This window comes from Bacillus rossius, chromosome 3 (genome assembly GCF_032445375.1).
Source record: "Bacillus rossius redtenbacheri isolate Brsri chromosome 3, Brsri_v3, whole genome shotgun sequence".
Taxonomy (NCBI): Eukaryota; Metazoa; Arthropoda; class Insecta; order Phasmatodea; family Bacillidae; genus Bacillus; species Bacillus rossius.
The window spans coordinates 63,000,077-63,016,461 of NC_086332.1; the positions used below are offsets into that span (position 1 = coordinate 63,000,077).

General features: G+C 36.4%; 1 protein-coding gene across 2 annotated transcripts in view; it reads right to left on the reverse strand.

Annotated features, from left to right (window-relative positions):
- The window catches only part of LOC134531450 (sialin-like), a 37,868-nt gene that overhangs the window by 17,396 nt on the left and 4,087 nt on the right, over nt 1–16,385 (reverse strand). Inside the window, exons 2-3 of one of the 2 annotated variants that reach the window (XM_063367153.1) lie at nt 8,587–8,768; nt 6,068–6,304 (exon numbers count right to left, since the gene is read on the reverse strand). In XM_063367153.1, the coding sequence (XP_063223223.1) occupies nt 6,068–6,304; nt 8,587–8,768 (419 nt within the window). Of the gene's footprint in view, nt 1–6,067; nt 6,308–8,586; nt 8,769–16,385 lie in introns of both variants that reach the window. The other variant, XM_063367152.1, reaches the window with a different exon arrangement.

A 16,385-nucleotide genomic window follows, 5' to 3' on the forward strand; every position in this document is an offset into this window, starting at 1 on the left:
TCAACGCTAGGAACTCTTGTAGCATTTTAATCGGAGTAAATAAAGTACCATGTCTAAATACTTTCCTTAGCAATTTTGAAGCTTAAATATAATTTTATGGATAACAAAGTCTAAAAATGTCATTTTTTAATACTTGGATGAGTACCTATTAAATTTCAAACAAAATTAAGATACTTTGTTTTAGTATATTCCTTATCAAAGGGAAGAAGGTAGATGTACATATCCCACTATATCTATACTAATATTATAAAGCTGAAGAGTTTGTTTGTTTGTTTGAACGCGCTAATCTCAGGAACCACTGGTCCGATTTGAAAAATTCTTTCAGTGTTGGATAGTACATTTATCGAGGAAGGCTATAGGCTATATTATATTATCAATAACATTAGGGATCCTTACTAAAAGTCCAATTTAGAATCAAATGCGTTGGAGGGGGTTAGATACAACATGCAGTACACGTACGAAGTGTGTGTTGACAATGCCGCAGGTGCTAGAAGTTTATTTCCTATTGCCTATTAACATTGTTGCCACGCACTAGATGCCTTATCATTCTTAATTTTCCCATACAAGTAAAAACACCCGTGTGATATTAACAACGAAGCAATCAGTACCCTCATATAGAATACATAGAGATAGTGTGAGGTATATATGTAGATATAAAGAGATAAATACAGATAGAGAGATACATAGATATATAGGACTATAGATGTAGATAGAGATAAATATATATTTAGAGACATGGATAGATTATTTGTATATGTGTAACTACTTCAAACATATTACAAAACAAAACTGAATGAGGCATTGCAATGCATGCCGAGCATTAGCTAGATAATGGAATCTTTTCAATATTAGTAATCCCTTATTTTTCAGTTTTTTCTATATATTGCTTTATAGAGTCTAGATTACACACAGACCAGGGAAATAACTATAAACTGGCAGAACAACGTCTGTCGGGATCTGAAAGTGATATAAATTAATTTGCCCACTTGACATTCAAATTAAGAAGACAATTACTAACTACATCTGATCTCTAAACAGTTCCCCTTCACCCTGTGTTCAGCCCGTGCAACGCTGGGTACTGCAGCTAGTTTATTATATGAGGTTGATAGCTCTACCAGTGATTCTTACAAATGCCAAAAACGATAATAATTTGAAGTTTTTTTTATATTACGCTTATTTTCTAGTTTATTTTTATAGCCTTCTTTATTTTTATTTTATTGCGATTGTATAATATCAACATTCATTTAATCATGTAACTTACACAATGCTCGTAGTATACCGAAAATTAACGTATGTGTTTTAGAGAAGTTTAAAAGAACTCTTCAGTTATCTTAATAATAATTGTAGTAAAACTGTATCTAAAGTCAGATAATGCGAGTACAGAAAAAAAATCCAGGCCTTGCACCTGACAATGAAAGTCAGCGTGTTGCATCAATTAGTGACAATAAGCACTCGAAGTAAAATTATTAACTATGTGAATTTTATCTAAAGAAATTGGAAACAATCTCATTCCAGATAAACCACAGTGGTTAGACCCAGTACCGCCACAAACATACACACAAAGCAATTTGATTTTTCGGACCAAATTTTACAAGAGGTTCGTTTGGCTTTAATTTTTCCATTCTAAACAATGATTTTTTGTGTTAATATTTTTGCAAAGCCATGCTGAAACGTTTAAAAAAAACTTTACACACTTGGGAACGAAAGTGACTTTTTGAATGGAATAGTTTTCTGTAAATGAAATGAAAACCCCAGAAACGTTTTCTGTTGATGCGTCAATTTATTTAATAAAGAAGCAATTTGCTAGTTAGCCATTTTTAAAAGTAATTATGTATTTTTAACTGTCATATGCAAACGAAAGACTGTTAATTATTCAAGAAAATTATATTCTTCAGTTTGAGCCCAATTGTTTCGGATCCCGTTATAATAATAAAATTCACATTGCTTCTAGCCTCTTCGTATAAATAACCGTGTAATGAAAAACACAATCAAGTCATATTTAACGACACCCAAGGGCTTATCCCGTTAAAACGGAAAAGTGTGGGGGAGGGGGGTGGCATTTATAAAAATTCAACCTATTTTATGGGAGCAGGGGGTTCATGACGCCATACAATATTAAACAGTAACAGAAGGAAGAACCTGAGTTATTAAAAAAAGGTTTTTAAACAATAGTTTGTGACGATTAGTTACAAATATTCTTACTATATCTCCTTGCTCTTCATTTGCGAAAAAAAATAATGACGACGAATGCTTGTCATGGCTAACCCGTTTAACCTGTTTTCACCAATAGAGTCATTTTTAGATAGGGGACGCGACAATATACCGATGGTCATGTTACCGACAGGCTGTAGACAAGCATTTATTCTAGACAGAAAGTCATTCAAACAGAAAAGATATTCGACCAACAGTCATTAAGGTCTACTTACTGCCTGTCCTTTAAATTCACAATTACTTAGGAAGAATGGCTAGGGCCATGCACATTTCGTACAAGGATTTTCAGACCGGCTGTGGGTTGAAGCTTTATAGCACTGTGTGTGTTTATTTAAGGTAAATGTACACTCTCAGCACGCCAATTTTAGCCATCCAGTGCGGAAGCAAAATCCGTCCTGAACGACCCGGCAGAAACAGGGCAATGGCTTCTCTTGCAGACGGTCGCCAATCACAAGGAAGCATTCGCTAGAGAATATTATTGCAGTCTAGCGAGCGATCATATCATTTTGTGAAAAATACATGTGCCTAAACAGCCGTTGCGATCGTATGGGAGAGGCTATGAAGGCGATTTCCCCCTCACGCTTTAACAAAAACAAAAAAACCTCATACGGAAAAAAAATTAATCTATTCCAGACCGCACCTGACCTTTTAAGTAAGTGCGATTTTTTTATAAAAATGTATAATACTACAATTTTTTTAAGTGATATCTTACTGTCTAATTTTAAAAAAAGCATTTTCAAGGCGTCGAAATACGTTAAAAGTAGATATGTAGGTATAGTAAGTTATGTTCTGGGGCAGGGGTAGAGGGGATGGGATCCGAAGGATCCGCGGCGGCGGCCATCTTGGATTACGTCACTTACGGCGGACATTTTGGATTCTGCCATTTTGTTTTATAAAACATTCCACCGAATTATGAAGTCATGTCCAACATCTTGAAAATCCTCAAATATTAACTTAGAAAATCGGAAAAAAATTTATAAAAAAATATTTAATACATTTTTATTTAAAAACTTGATGACTTGGTCATCGAGCTCCTCACCCCTGTGCATTGCACTTTTTGTTACACAGCCAGCATCATCAAGCTCCCCACTCCTACCCATTGCAATTTACGTTACTTCGTTATCTTGAAAATAAATTTATTATCAAAATAATAAATTATGACATTATAGTATGCTGGAAGCAGCCACCTTGTTTAGTGGAGACGGTCATCTTGATTTCATCTGACGGATGTCGTCATCGGATGTAGGTTTCTAAAGTATTTTGTGTATGTAAGGTTGGGTTTATATTTTCTACCAGTTATGTTATGACACTAAGAGACCAAAAAATTCACAAACTCACAAAATCCACAAAATCTACAGTCATTTAATTGCTGTGACCAACATTTTTTCTAAGACATACGGTAAAAATTTATAGGTTTTATATAAATATATATGTCATCAATACTTTCGTTGTGGATGCGATGGTTTAAATAATGATAGTTTTATTACTCCATCTCAGGGGAACAGAAATGTTTCAGAGTCCTCACAAGTCCGTGTTTGAGTACTCGTGTTTTAAAGCTGCATTGAAGAAGAAATTATAATTTTTGCATATAATTTCACTATTTTTAATATGGTTATCGACTTTGGAGCTGTGTGATGCTTGTATAGTTGTGTGGACAGAGTAATTGATGGCTAGTATGGAAAGTACTGTGGAGCGGGGTGTTGTGAAGGGGTCCGGTAACGCCCTCTGAATGGTATTGTGTTAACAAGGGGGAGAAGATGGTGTGAAGGAGTATGCGTTTTTTTATTAAATAGTGTTAAATATTTTTTTAATATTTTATTTACTTCGACTTCTTGCCACGACTTAAAAAAATACTATTTTCATTTGATATGAAGTGCATCTCGTAGCGACAGTAGGTAATGGCTGAGGTGAGTGTTGTAACTGCATAATATACATAGCATATATATAGCGATCAGACATTAAGTTGAAACGTAAAATGTTATGTGTTGGATTTTCTCTCTCGTGAAGATAGGGGAACATTTAATACTGTACGAATGTGAATCGGAATTTTTGTTTGTAGCATAATATTCTAGTGAACGATTAAAGCTGCGTGTGTTTTTTCTTTCATTAAAAATTTTAGGGGGTGGATATATACCCAAACATTTAAAATATCTGCTTCCATGCATCTCTTAAACACGTGTACGCAAACATGCTCCTGCTTATAACAGAGAATTGTAAATATATAAGCAAACATTAAAATGTCTGTTTCGGTGCAGCTCTTTAAACACGTGTACGCAAACATGTTCCTACTTAGAAGAGGTGGGTTAGGACTCTGAGAAATTTCGGGTTCCTGTGACGACTATGAAGTAGTAAGTAATTAAATTTGATGGAAGAATAAGTTATTAAGTATTTTTACTATAGCCATAGCATACTCAAAGCTGAGACTTTGTTGTAGTTTCCGTTTTTTGATGTATAGTTTCCGTTTTTAAAGTATAGTTTCCGTTTTTGTTGTATAGTTTCCATTTTTTATTTATAGTTTCCATTTTGTTGTATAGTTTCTGTTTTTGTTGTATAGTTTCCGTTTTTGTTGTTTAGTCTCCGTTTAAGCTGTATAGTTTCCATTTATGCTGTATAGTTTCAATTTTTGTTGTATAGTTTCCGTTTTTGTGGTTAGTTTCCGTTTATGCTGTATAGTTTCCATTTTTGCTATATGGTTTCAGTTTTTGCTGTATAGTTTTGTTTGATGTGTATGTATTTTTCTTTTCTTGAGAAGTTTGTGTTTGTAGCGTCCGAGCTTATTTCAATAAATATGATTATACCTCCATACTGCTTATTATTTTCAATATAGAATCTTTATTCCTCAAGTTAATCATATTAAAAAGAGTTAAATTATACGCAAACATTATAATTTCTGCTTCCATGCAGCTTTAAAACACGAGCACCCAAACACGGACTTGTGAGGACTCTGAAACATTTCTGGTCCACTAAGATGGAGTTATAAAATTGTCATTATATAAACCTTCGCATCCACAACGATAGTGTTGATGACATATACTTTAATTAAAACCTATAAATTATTTTTTTTAGAAAAATGGTGGTCACAGCAATTAAATGACTGTGGATTTTGTGGATTTTGTGAATTTGTGAATTTTTTGGTGTATTAGGGCCATAACAACACTGGTAGGAAATATAAACTCGACCTTACATACACAAAATACTTTAGAAACCTACACCCGATGACGACATCTATCAGATGAAATCTAATTGACCGTCTCCACTAAACAAGGTGGCTGCTACCAGCATACTATAATGGTATATTTTTTTATTTTGATAGTAAATTAATATTTAAGATGATGAAGTAACGAAAATTGCAATGGGTAGGAGTGGGGAGGTTTGATGATGATGACATCGTAACGAAAAGTGCAACGCACAGGAGTGAAGAATTCGATGACCAAGTCATCAAGTTTTTAAATTAAAATTTTATTAATATTTTTTTTATAAATTTTTTCCCCGATTTTCTAAGTTAATATTTGAGGATTTTCAAGATGGTGGACGTGACTTCATAATTCGGTGGAATGTGTTAGAAAACAAAATGGCAGAATCTAATATGGCCGCCGGGGTCAAAGTTCAAATTCAAATCCAAATTGGCCGCCGGAAGTGACGTATTCCAAGATGGCCACCACGGATCCCCCCGTATCTCGTCCCCTCACCCCCTGCCCCAGAACATACTATATCTATCTACTGTTAAATAAGCCGTTAAAGCGGTTTTCTTTTTTACTTCTTAAATTCCGAATGTGTCATTCAACTGCCAGGTATCCCATACGACCCAAAACTCTGCGGTCATCCGCCCCTCCCAGGGCAGCCCGCGGGCGCTCACCGCGAAGAGGCCTGCCACGACCTGCGAGGCGACGGCGGCGGCGAGGCCCCAGGCGGCGGCGAGCGGCAGCAGCAGGAAGCAGGCGCCGGAGACCAGCGTGCAGGCGGCCGTGGCCAGGCGGCGGCTCCACAGCTCGGCGAGGCGCGCGCCCGCCACGCACGTGACCAGCATGCCGTACGAGCTGGCCGTCAGCACGTAGCTCTGCGCCACCTCGTCCCAGTCGAACTCGCCCGCCGCCTGCTGCCCACCACCCCACACACTCGCTCACGTCTCTCTAGAGGTGTCCACATGGTTTGAACCTTAATGGTTGAACTGATATTTTATTCATTTTGCTTTGTAATGACAAATGGCAATTGTATACTGGCTTAGTGCTTTTTTTTTAATTTATAAATAATTAAATAAAACAAAAACATGATAAAAAAATTAAAAAAAACACTGTTGTGAGTTGTGATTGTGCAAATAATTACCGTTGGTACTACTTTTGAGAACTGTCAAATGTGAGACGAGCTACAAGACACAGACTAAACGATCCGTGACGAGAGCACCACGGGGAAGAAGCCCCACCGGATGTAAACTCATGACTTGACCCGGCCCGGGTATTGACACAGGTTCGCACTCGCCAAGCAAGCGAGTGATCTGACCATACTCGTCGCCGTGCCTCCCCCGCCGCAACTGAGAGGAACAATCACAGCTAATGATAAGGTGGAAGTTTCTTTGAAGATTAACCATTGTGTTTATTGCGTATTTTCCGACCAGATCACCAGATCAACGCCGGACATTTTATGTGTAACATCTTAGCTCCCGGTATAGGCCTACGGTAATTGGTAGGAGTAATTTCGTGAATGGGACGTAAGTCGCATGGAACGGAAATGTTACCACGGTGCTGCCATCTGTGACGGATGGGGCGAACCAAACTACATAGAAACAAAGAGGAATTTTAAAATACTAACAGTTTAGTTAAATTTAACAAGATAGGCAGTATTTTAATACAATTCCTTGTTAAAATCAAGCCCAAAGTCGGCGTTCAGTATTTTTTCAAAACCTTTTATTTTTTTTCGGAGCCGTTTCATTATATAATTTTAAAATATTGCTCTGGAAATCGAATGTTGACGTAACTGCTTCAGTAACGAATTCTAGTGGCGGGTGCGAAAACTACGTGTGATTCGAATGAAAAAATGTAGTTGAAAACATAATTTGCGTACATATTTATCATGCTCACATTTATTTTAAGAATTCTTCGTAAATTTCGTGTTAGAGTTTCGTATTTGCAACATTAATTTGCTCGTTACCGAGGCTAGAAGTTACACATCTCTGGAAAGTACTGATAGACTCCCTCACATTAATTTGGGGGCTAGTGGAAACGAGGCGAACGTTGCCACAAGTCGTTGGGTACTCTCAGCGTACTCCCGTTACCCCAACTCACGAATTCCGTTAGTGCTCTTTCTCATAACCCTCCACCATCTGTAATGATCCCGATGTCAAAGAAGCTATATTTAATAATTTTTTGTTAAAAAAAATGTTCAGCCAGGATAACAGATGCACATGAAATACCAATTAGGTTAATGATGTGTGTGGTTGTGTGGACATAAAAACAACCTTCATATAAATGCGAATTTCACACAGACATTTGCTCCCGCGCCTATTTACAAATGTGTGTATTCATCCTTGTCTCGGACAGTGAGTACATTATTACGTTCGCCATCACGTGGCAAGTGGTCCACGTCACCAGGGCGTCGAGCTCGTGTTGCGACTGTGTCGGCTTGGATCCCGAGATCCCGGGTCAAGTCGACCACCGAGTGGTTCGAAGCGCACTGGAGACTATCTTCAACTTAAGCCTCTCTATAAAACAGGGAAAAATTGGAATCGAAACACGACATTTTGGTTTCAACTTATTTGTACCGTAAAATTTTTATACCGTTCAATTGTCTAAATTGGCTTCGTAAAAGCATTGTATATTATTTCTTTTAATACCTTAAGTTAATGGTGACTCCTGTTACAAATAGTTTTCTCTGCAATTTCATTGGCGTTTATTCACAACTTAAGCGGTAAAAACCTGTTATGCATACAAACAAACCAACGCAGCATCTCTCAGTTCTTACACCTCCCCCATTACCGTGCGAATACTTGACACCCTACGAGACAATCGTAGCAGTCATCTGTTAGGCTCTTCTACAGTGGCACGGAAATGGATACGGGTCTTCCGGGACATTTCACTATAGCATCTGATGCTTCCACAATGCACGCAACAGTAACAAATGGCAACCAATGACATTGCATTTTATGGTTACGAAACATTAATTAAATTTTAAAAATATTTTTTTTTGGGTAGAATTATCATAAATAACAAAAAAAAAAACGATAAATATTGTTGTACTGGAACATAAAGAACATAAAAAAAATGGCTACCACCACAGCCAAGTACTCGGCTTCGATTGGTCGCAGAGAGGAACGTAAACGGAAGAGCTCAGCACTGCCGAGGTACTGGTTGCGGGTCCGTCTCCGTCTGCGTGTTCCCTTACCGCGGAGTCGCCCGAGGTCAGCCGAGGCCCGGTGGCGTTCCTCCGCGCCATGGCCGTGACTGCCATGGGCAGCGAGGTCCTCAGCATGATGTTGAGGAAGGAGCCCAGCATCAGCACGGCGGCGAACGAGTACCTGGCGGGGATCCGCCGCCTGCCTCCTGCAGCCCAGCAGCTCGGCGGAACTGTGCATGTTCCGCCGGTAAAGATATCATGAAATAAAGAAGACGAGCCAGTGAAGTTTCATTAGTTCTAAGAATTTTAGAATGCTTAAGATAACGTTGTACAAATAAAGTATGATAAGTGTATCCCACTAATATTATAAACGTGCAAAACGTGAAAGTTTGGATGGATGGATGTTTGTTACTCTTTAAAGCAAAAACTACTCAGCGGATTTGAATGAAATTTGGCACACAGATAATTTATAACCTAGATTAACACATAGGCCACATATAAATATGAAATTCCACTCCTAATGTTGTTAAAAAGTGATAAATTCATTTTTATAACAAAATAATAGGTCATAGATATACAAATAGTTAATGTGCGTCATTTCTCTATGTCGGTCTGGCAACTTCATATTCTTCTCCTTGGTAAGAACACGTCCGCTTAGTGTAGCTCACGGCGGCTATATAAATAAAGGAGATACTAATAATTTAGTTCTTAAATTCATCAATAGATAGCATTGCCTTGAATTGCAAATGTGCTATCGTTTTTGAAAAAGTGTAAATACTTTTTATTTCTTAATACATAGGCTATTTACTTTCTAATACGTTTTTCCAGAGTACATTGATTGTGTGTAATTCTTATATGTTGGCCTGGCACCTTCTCCTTAGAACAAATAAATATATTTTTTTTTGTTGTTTATTTAGATACTTGATGCAATACTTGATGCAATATGAAATTCCATCCCTAAGGGAGTGAAAAAGTGATAATTTCATTTATAACAGAAAAAAATCATAGGTCATAGACATACAAATAGTGAGTGAGTGTCATTTCTATATGTCTGCCACACGATCATACACATAGTAAGGTCTGGAAAATTCATATTTTTCTCCTTGGTGAGACCAGCCCGCTTAGCTCGCAGCGGCTAGCAAAATAACCGCGCTAATAACAGTTTTGTTCTTAACTTCGTCAATAGATAGAGTTGCCTTGAATTTTAAACGCATCATCGTTTGATGCGTTTGTCATGTCTTTAATTTTCGTTTGTTTGTGCCGTATGCGTTCCTTATAGGTACCATTCATCCGATTGGGATGAAATTTTGATGAGTTGTTATGCGCTTCCCCGTGAAGGTTTCTGAGATGGTATAGCAATTTTGCAATAGTTGGGCACGAATCGTTTTAAAAAATGTGTTTATTTCATATTATATAGCGTCTCTTCGTTTGCTTTTGTTGTATAAGTACGCACGTATGACACAATTTATTTAAATATTTACGAGAGACAGATATAGAGTAATATATATATAGAGTGAGATAGAGGTAGAGAGAAAGTTGAGATAGAGCGAGGTATAAAGAATAAAATGGGTTAGATAAAGATAAATATATGAGAGAGAGATAGTGCGAGATATTTATGTATATATGTAGATAAGAAGAGTTAAAGAGAGACAGAGAGATACATAGATGTATATAGATGTAGATAGAGATAAATATATATTTAGAGAGATGTATAGATGATTTGTATATGTGTAACTACTTCAAACATATTACAAAACCAAACTGAATGAGGCATTGCAATGCGTGCCGAGCATTAGCTAGATAATTGAATCTTTTCAATATTAGTAATCTCTTATTTTTCAGCTTTTTTTTATAGTGCTTTATAAAGTCTATATTACATACAGACCACCAATTTTTAGATATATACAGGTAAAGAACTATACACTGGCAGAACAACTTCTGTTAGGATCTGAAAGTGATATAAATTTTTTTGCACACTTGACATTCAAATTAAGAAGACAATTACCAACTACATCTGATTTCGAAAAGTTCGCCTTCACCCTGTGTTCAATCCAGGCAACGCCGGGTACCACAGCTAGTAAAATGCATACTTAATAAATATCTAGCACTGACTGACAGACAACGCACAGCCTAAACCGATGGACCTAAATATTTGAAATTTTGGAGGAAATATACCTCGAATACCATAGTGGTGCACGAAGAAGGGATGATTTTTTAAAATCCCATCCCTAAGGAGGTGAAAAGGGGTAGCAAACTTTGAATTAAGAATATACTGTTTTAAATTATGATGATGAAATTTTATAAATATATTCTTCAAAAGAAATACAATAACACGTGTTTCATTATTTTTGGAAATTCATCTCCTAAGGAGGGGTGGGGATTACAGATAAAAATTCCCATAATTGGTCATAAACTCTCGTGGCAACGAATGTTTCATTGTTGATCCTTTCTTAGACTCCATGGAAACGGCTATTACATTGTTGATACAATCTTCGTCCGTTAAAATTTATCAGGGGCATTAAAGATGAAAATTTCCCGTTGTCCAAATAAATGTCCTTCAAACTTGAAACTCGACAGTGATGTTCCTTACATTACATAGCCATCAACTAAGTACGAGATTCTCCGAAAATCAGCTCGATCTCACACTCCGAGTATCTTTCTTGCATTTGTTGCTAGGTTTGGAAGGTTATCACCAGAGTCTACTAAACGTTATTTTCGAACTTGAAAACAGGCATAAAAGTAATCATAATAATTAATACGTGCTTGAAAGTTTACCTCTATTATAAATTATTAGCTGTATAACTGGTAAGAAAATTTTCTACGAAACATATAATTCAAGAGAGTTACATACATTTCCCGGAAAACTCATGTAAAAAGCGATGGTAAGAAAACTACAATAACCAGCATGGATTGTGAGACAAAGAGGATTCAACTCCATTTCATTTAGGAAATGCTTGACTTACATCCAATAAGGAAGCGTAAAATAAAAGCGTGTGTAACAAAAGGCTGTTCAACTTATAAATAATTAAATACAGCTTCTTTAAACAACAAATATATTTTGAATTCAATGCTTCCATTGCCAACTCAAAATATATAACATATTAATAGACATGATAACTGCCGTCATTTTTTAAAATTCACTTCAAAACCGACACATAAAATAAAGTAATGGAAATTCTTGGTAAAGTTTCATTAATGGGCAAAATCCGACCTAAGGATTAGAAATGGGGAAGATGTGTTTAGAAAAACAGAAAAAGCACTATGACTTTCTTAATATGACAAATATCGCATCCGTAGGTAGTTATTGTAGCTCGTTAGATTAATACCAAAACTTTTGGCAAAATAAATATTTTATACGACCAACCAAGGAGTGGAAGAAACAGTAGTTGAAGGACAACAATATCATAACTCCCTTAGTAGACACATCGCCAAATCCATTAAAATGATTAGTTTTAAACATTATACCGATTATATAAAAATTTTAGTTTTTAAAATTTATGATAAAATTAACTAATTTTTCCAGGGGTTAAAAAAGTTTTAAAATAAATTTAAAAAAAAGTTCAAAACGCACTTAATACGCATACTGTCAAATTCATTCAAACTTATTGAAAACCTTCTCAAAATTATCATGAACTTGGTCCAAGACAAATCCGTTCGACCCCTTATTAGTGTAAGGGACAAGGGCGTAGGAACCGGGGGGGACAGGGGGGACGTGTCCCCCTGAAATTTTTGGGTGGAGGGGACTGTCGCCCCCCCCCCCCCCAACTTTCTAGACCGTGATATTTTTATTTTATAATATTATTCCGCATTACTGTTATGCTATTTGAATAAATCAATAATCTAAGCAATTTTAAGTGAATCGGGGACCATGTATCAAAGGTTCACGTGCAAGAAATATGTCCAGCATCGAAATTATAACATTCAAAAACAAATAGTAAAGTGAATTTACTTTAAACTGACAAAACGTACCGATGTTATTTGAAATAGAGTATACCTGCAGGATTACGCCCCTTCCACTTTGCAACCAGACCTAATGTCTGCTGTCATTAGGCAGCTTAGCTCCCTCCCTCCTCGTGTATCATACACCTATACATATCGTCTGTGAGTGTACTTGCAAATTCCTTGAATAACCTTAAGTATTTCGCTATTTTGTTGTGTTGGGTGTCAGGAGTAGTGGTGTAGAAACATGTGTTGAGCAGTAGACCAGAGAGTTGTAAATGTAGAGTCAAACTACTTACGTGTGCATTAGCATTTCATTTTATCTACAATGAAAAGACAAAAAAAACTATTTTAGCATATTTTTCAATAGCCAAAATACAGTGTGAAGATGCTCATGCTGAAATTTCATTGAACGGAAGTGAACCAGTAATAAGTGGAACTGAAGTGAGTAACAATCTATCATGAGAAAAATTCTGGCGGTACAACATATTATAAAATTGATTATTAATTATTCTCTTTGTAGTCAAGTGGCAAGAAAAAGTGTGTGATTGGGGTTGGGGGGGGGGGGCAGGGCAGGAGGTGGTTTTGAATTACCATTAAACCATTACATTTAACACTGAACTCTTAAATGTAATTTTATAGTTTGTAGTGTTAAGTTTCTGTCCCTTGCTGGTAGTATCTTATCCTTAAACATTAAAGAGATAACAAAGTTAAAAGGTTAACTTAAGGATTTGTAAACATTGAAATAAAAATGTTTCTTTTTAGAAAGTCAACACAAATTTAATAACCTATTTAACGGCTATGTATACATAAAAAATTCTACTAAACATAGAACAAGTGTTTATGTAAATAAAAAGTTGCCCTTTTCTTAAAAATGCAGTTATTATAAGTCACCTGGTTCTTTTCTCAGTGGAGTCACCCGAATTTCGGATGTGGAAATTATGCCGGGATGATGCTTCGGAATGCTGGTATTCTCAGGGATTTTCTGTTTTCCCTTTACCCTGCCTTTTATTTTCGGCGCGGCACACCGCTCACCTCATTTCAAACACCCTCTCACTTTTTTTTTCACCCAGATACACTCCTTCAAAAGGGATCTCTCCACTTAAGTACTTAATATAAATAGTTGTCATAAGAAAAATAGTGTCGCTCATTAACAGGATGGATAGTATAACAATGAATTGTGACAGCAATGCCACAGGTGCCTGTGTTCAAAAATGAGTAAGGAAACTAACATAGAAACCGCAAGCGTAACAATTACATACAAAATTACAAAACAAAAATGTTGTGTGCCGCGGTGGCCGAGCGCTTAGAGCTTTCGCCTCTCATCAAGTCCAAGTCACCCCTGTGACCTTAGTAACTGCAGAAAATTGTATCCTGATTAAATCTTTACATTGTTATTAAGTGAGTGAAGAGTGTTTAACGGCCCTTTAAAAAGGAGGTCTTAAGAGCCGATATGGGTGAAATGAGGAGAAAATAAAAAATAAAACACAAAATAAAGAAAATAAAACACAACATCAATGCCCGAACCCGGATTTGAAAGGGGATCCCTTCCACTGCAGACCGGGCCCTTACTGACTGAGCTATAGAGGCCCGCCCACATTGTTAGCATAACATTTAAGAAACGGTATTCATTCTACCATTTTAACCAATTTCAAGAGCAATTAACTTACAATGTACGGGATGATTATTAACAGTTAGATCAGGCGGAAATTGAGATGTGGACAGAGGACAGGGTAGCAACAGCTCGCAGTTTAAACGATAATTGAGAGCAGTTGCAGTGTACTGGCAGTGTGCAAGGGTGCCCATACCCATGGGCTGGGGAGGGCCGTGCCCCCCCACTTCCCATAGCTTTCAGGAAAAGGAAAATGTTAAGGTGGTTTTGAGAATTTTTGGAAGATGTTGAGTAATTCTTAGCACTTTTTGGCAATTTTTGAGGCTGCAACTTCAAACTATCATATGGTCTTCCCCCCCACAAACTATCATATGGGCGCCCTTGGCAGTGTGACACACACATAGTTTACATCTATGTATGGTAACTTACTTGGACTTGGAGAAAGAGATACATTTTCTGAAAGCTGTAAGAATTAAGGCAACACAGAACTGTTCTATGAATATTTTAAATATTTACGTTGAATGTTTTGACTAATTTTTTTTTTCGCCAATGCTTCAAAATGATAACGAAACAAAGTTATGTGAAACCAAACCTAAGTTGCACATTGTAACATAAATACAGTACTTAATTTAAATCTCCGTTTCCAAAGACTCCAAATTAGGATTTTCTGAATCTGGATTTTTGGATGACTGAGTAGCTAAGTATAGGCTATTGTATGAATTTTTGAAGTACCCGCGAAGTAAAAAAAACCGTGAGCAGGCCTATTGGAGTATGTTAATGTGTTAAGGGAGTGGTAAGGTAAAAACTAAAAATGTCATGCGACCGAATGGAATAAACAATCAAGCATAAAATAGGATGGGGCTATTTTTGCAGACAGATATTTTAATAACGTCTCAATTTATACAGAGTAAGTTGCTTTGTTTTCGAGCAAAAAACTTAAACCACATGATCTAGAAATCACAAACTCAGTATTAGAAAACTTTTTGTTTTCATAATTAGGCTGCCAATACAATAACAGCCACGCTTTATTAATAAATTGTTTTAAAAATAATGGACATCATAATTAAAAATGTTTTAAAATTAAAAACATCTATTGCCAAGGTTTGTGATTTTTTATTTAGTTCTTAGAGAACTGTGACTATTATTACATTGATAATTATGAAACGGTTTTATATGAAACGCAAAAGATTCCTTTATTTTTAATTGATTTTATTGTCAGGCCCTTACTTAAAGTGGTTTAAATTTTTGACTGAAAGTAATCAATAGTATCAATCTGGTCAGTATAAATCGAGGTCCGTTGTTAAAATATCTACTTTGCAAAAGAACCCCCATAGAATTATAACGATAAGTTCAGATTTTATCCTTAACTGTTTATTCCAGTCATCAGCATGACATCTAACCTTTCCATTCCCTTTAACGAAAACTTGGCCAGTATCCGTGTTAAAATGTTAACAACGATCCCATTCCCATGGGGAATTTAAAGTTGTATTTTCTTATATGAATATTGCCAGCTGATAAAAAATTATAATTGCAGGTGGAGACTTCATACAATACGCCAAAAACAGATGCACACACAACTAACTACCTTCTTACCAGAAATCAACCCCGAAGAAATAGTTGCAGCAAAAGAAGTTATTTCACAATTTGAGGATTTGAAACCAAATCAACCCAACGATAGAACAGTTTTCCCTGTGCAAAATCTTAAGAACAATACTCTTTCTTTACAAACTAAATGGTATACCGAACATAAATGGTTACATTCTGTTGCAGGAGTTAATGGTGTGACGTGTTTCTATTGCCGTCGTTACATTCATAACTGTCCAGACAAAATTCTAGCAAAACGATGCGATCCTGCTTTCACTACCAAAGGATTTATAAACTGGTAAAAGGCGCTGGAAAAATTCAAGATTCACGAATCTTCTAATTCTCATTTGCAAGCCGTACTAAACTACAGACAAACAAATGAGACACTGTCACCTATAAATGCGCAGTTGAAAACAAGTTTGTCAACAGAATAGGAATGCGCATATAAGTGTTTTGTTAAAATTTTGAGCACTGTGAAGTTTCTTGCTCGGCAAGGACTGGCATTTAGAGGACATCAACATGATGGCGGTAATTTTCAACAACTGATTGAATTGCGAGCTGAAGATTGTCCAGAACTTAGGACATGGCTGCAAAGAAAAAAGGATTGGTGCAGTCCAGATATTCAAAATGAAATACTGATGATGCTGTCAAATTAGCTGGTAAAAAAGCTAGTCACTTCCATCCATTCACAAAATCCAGTTATGTTTTCTGT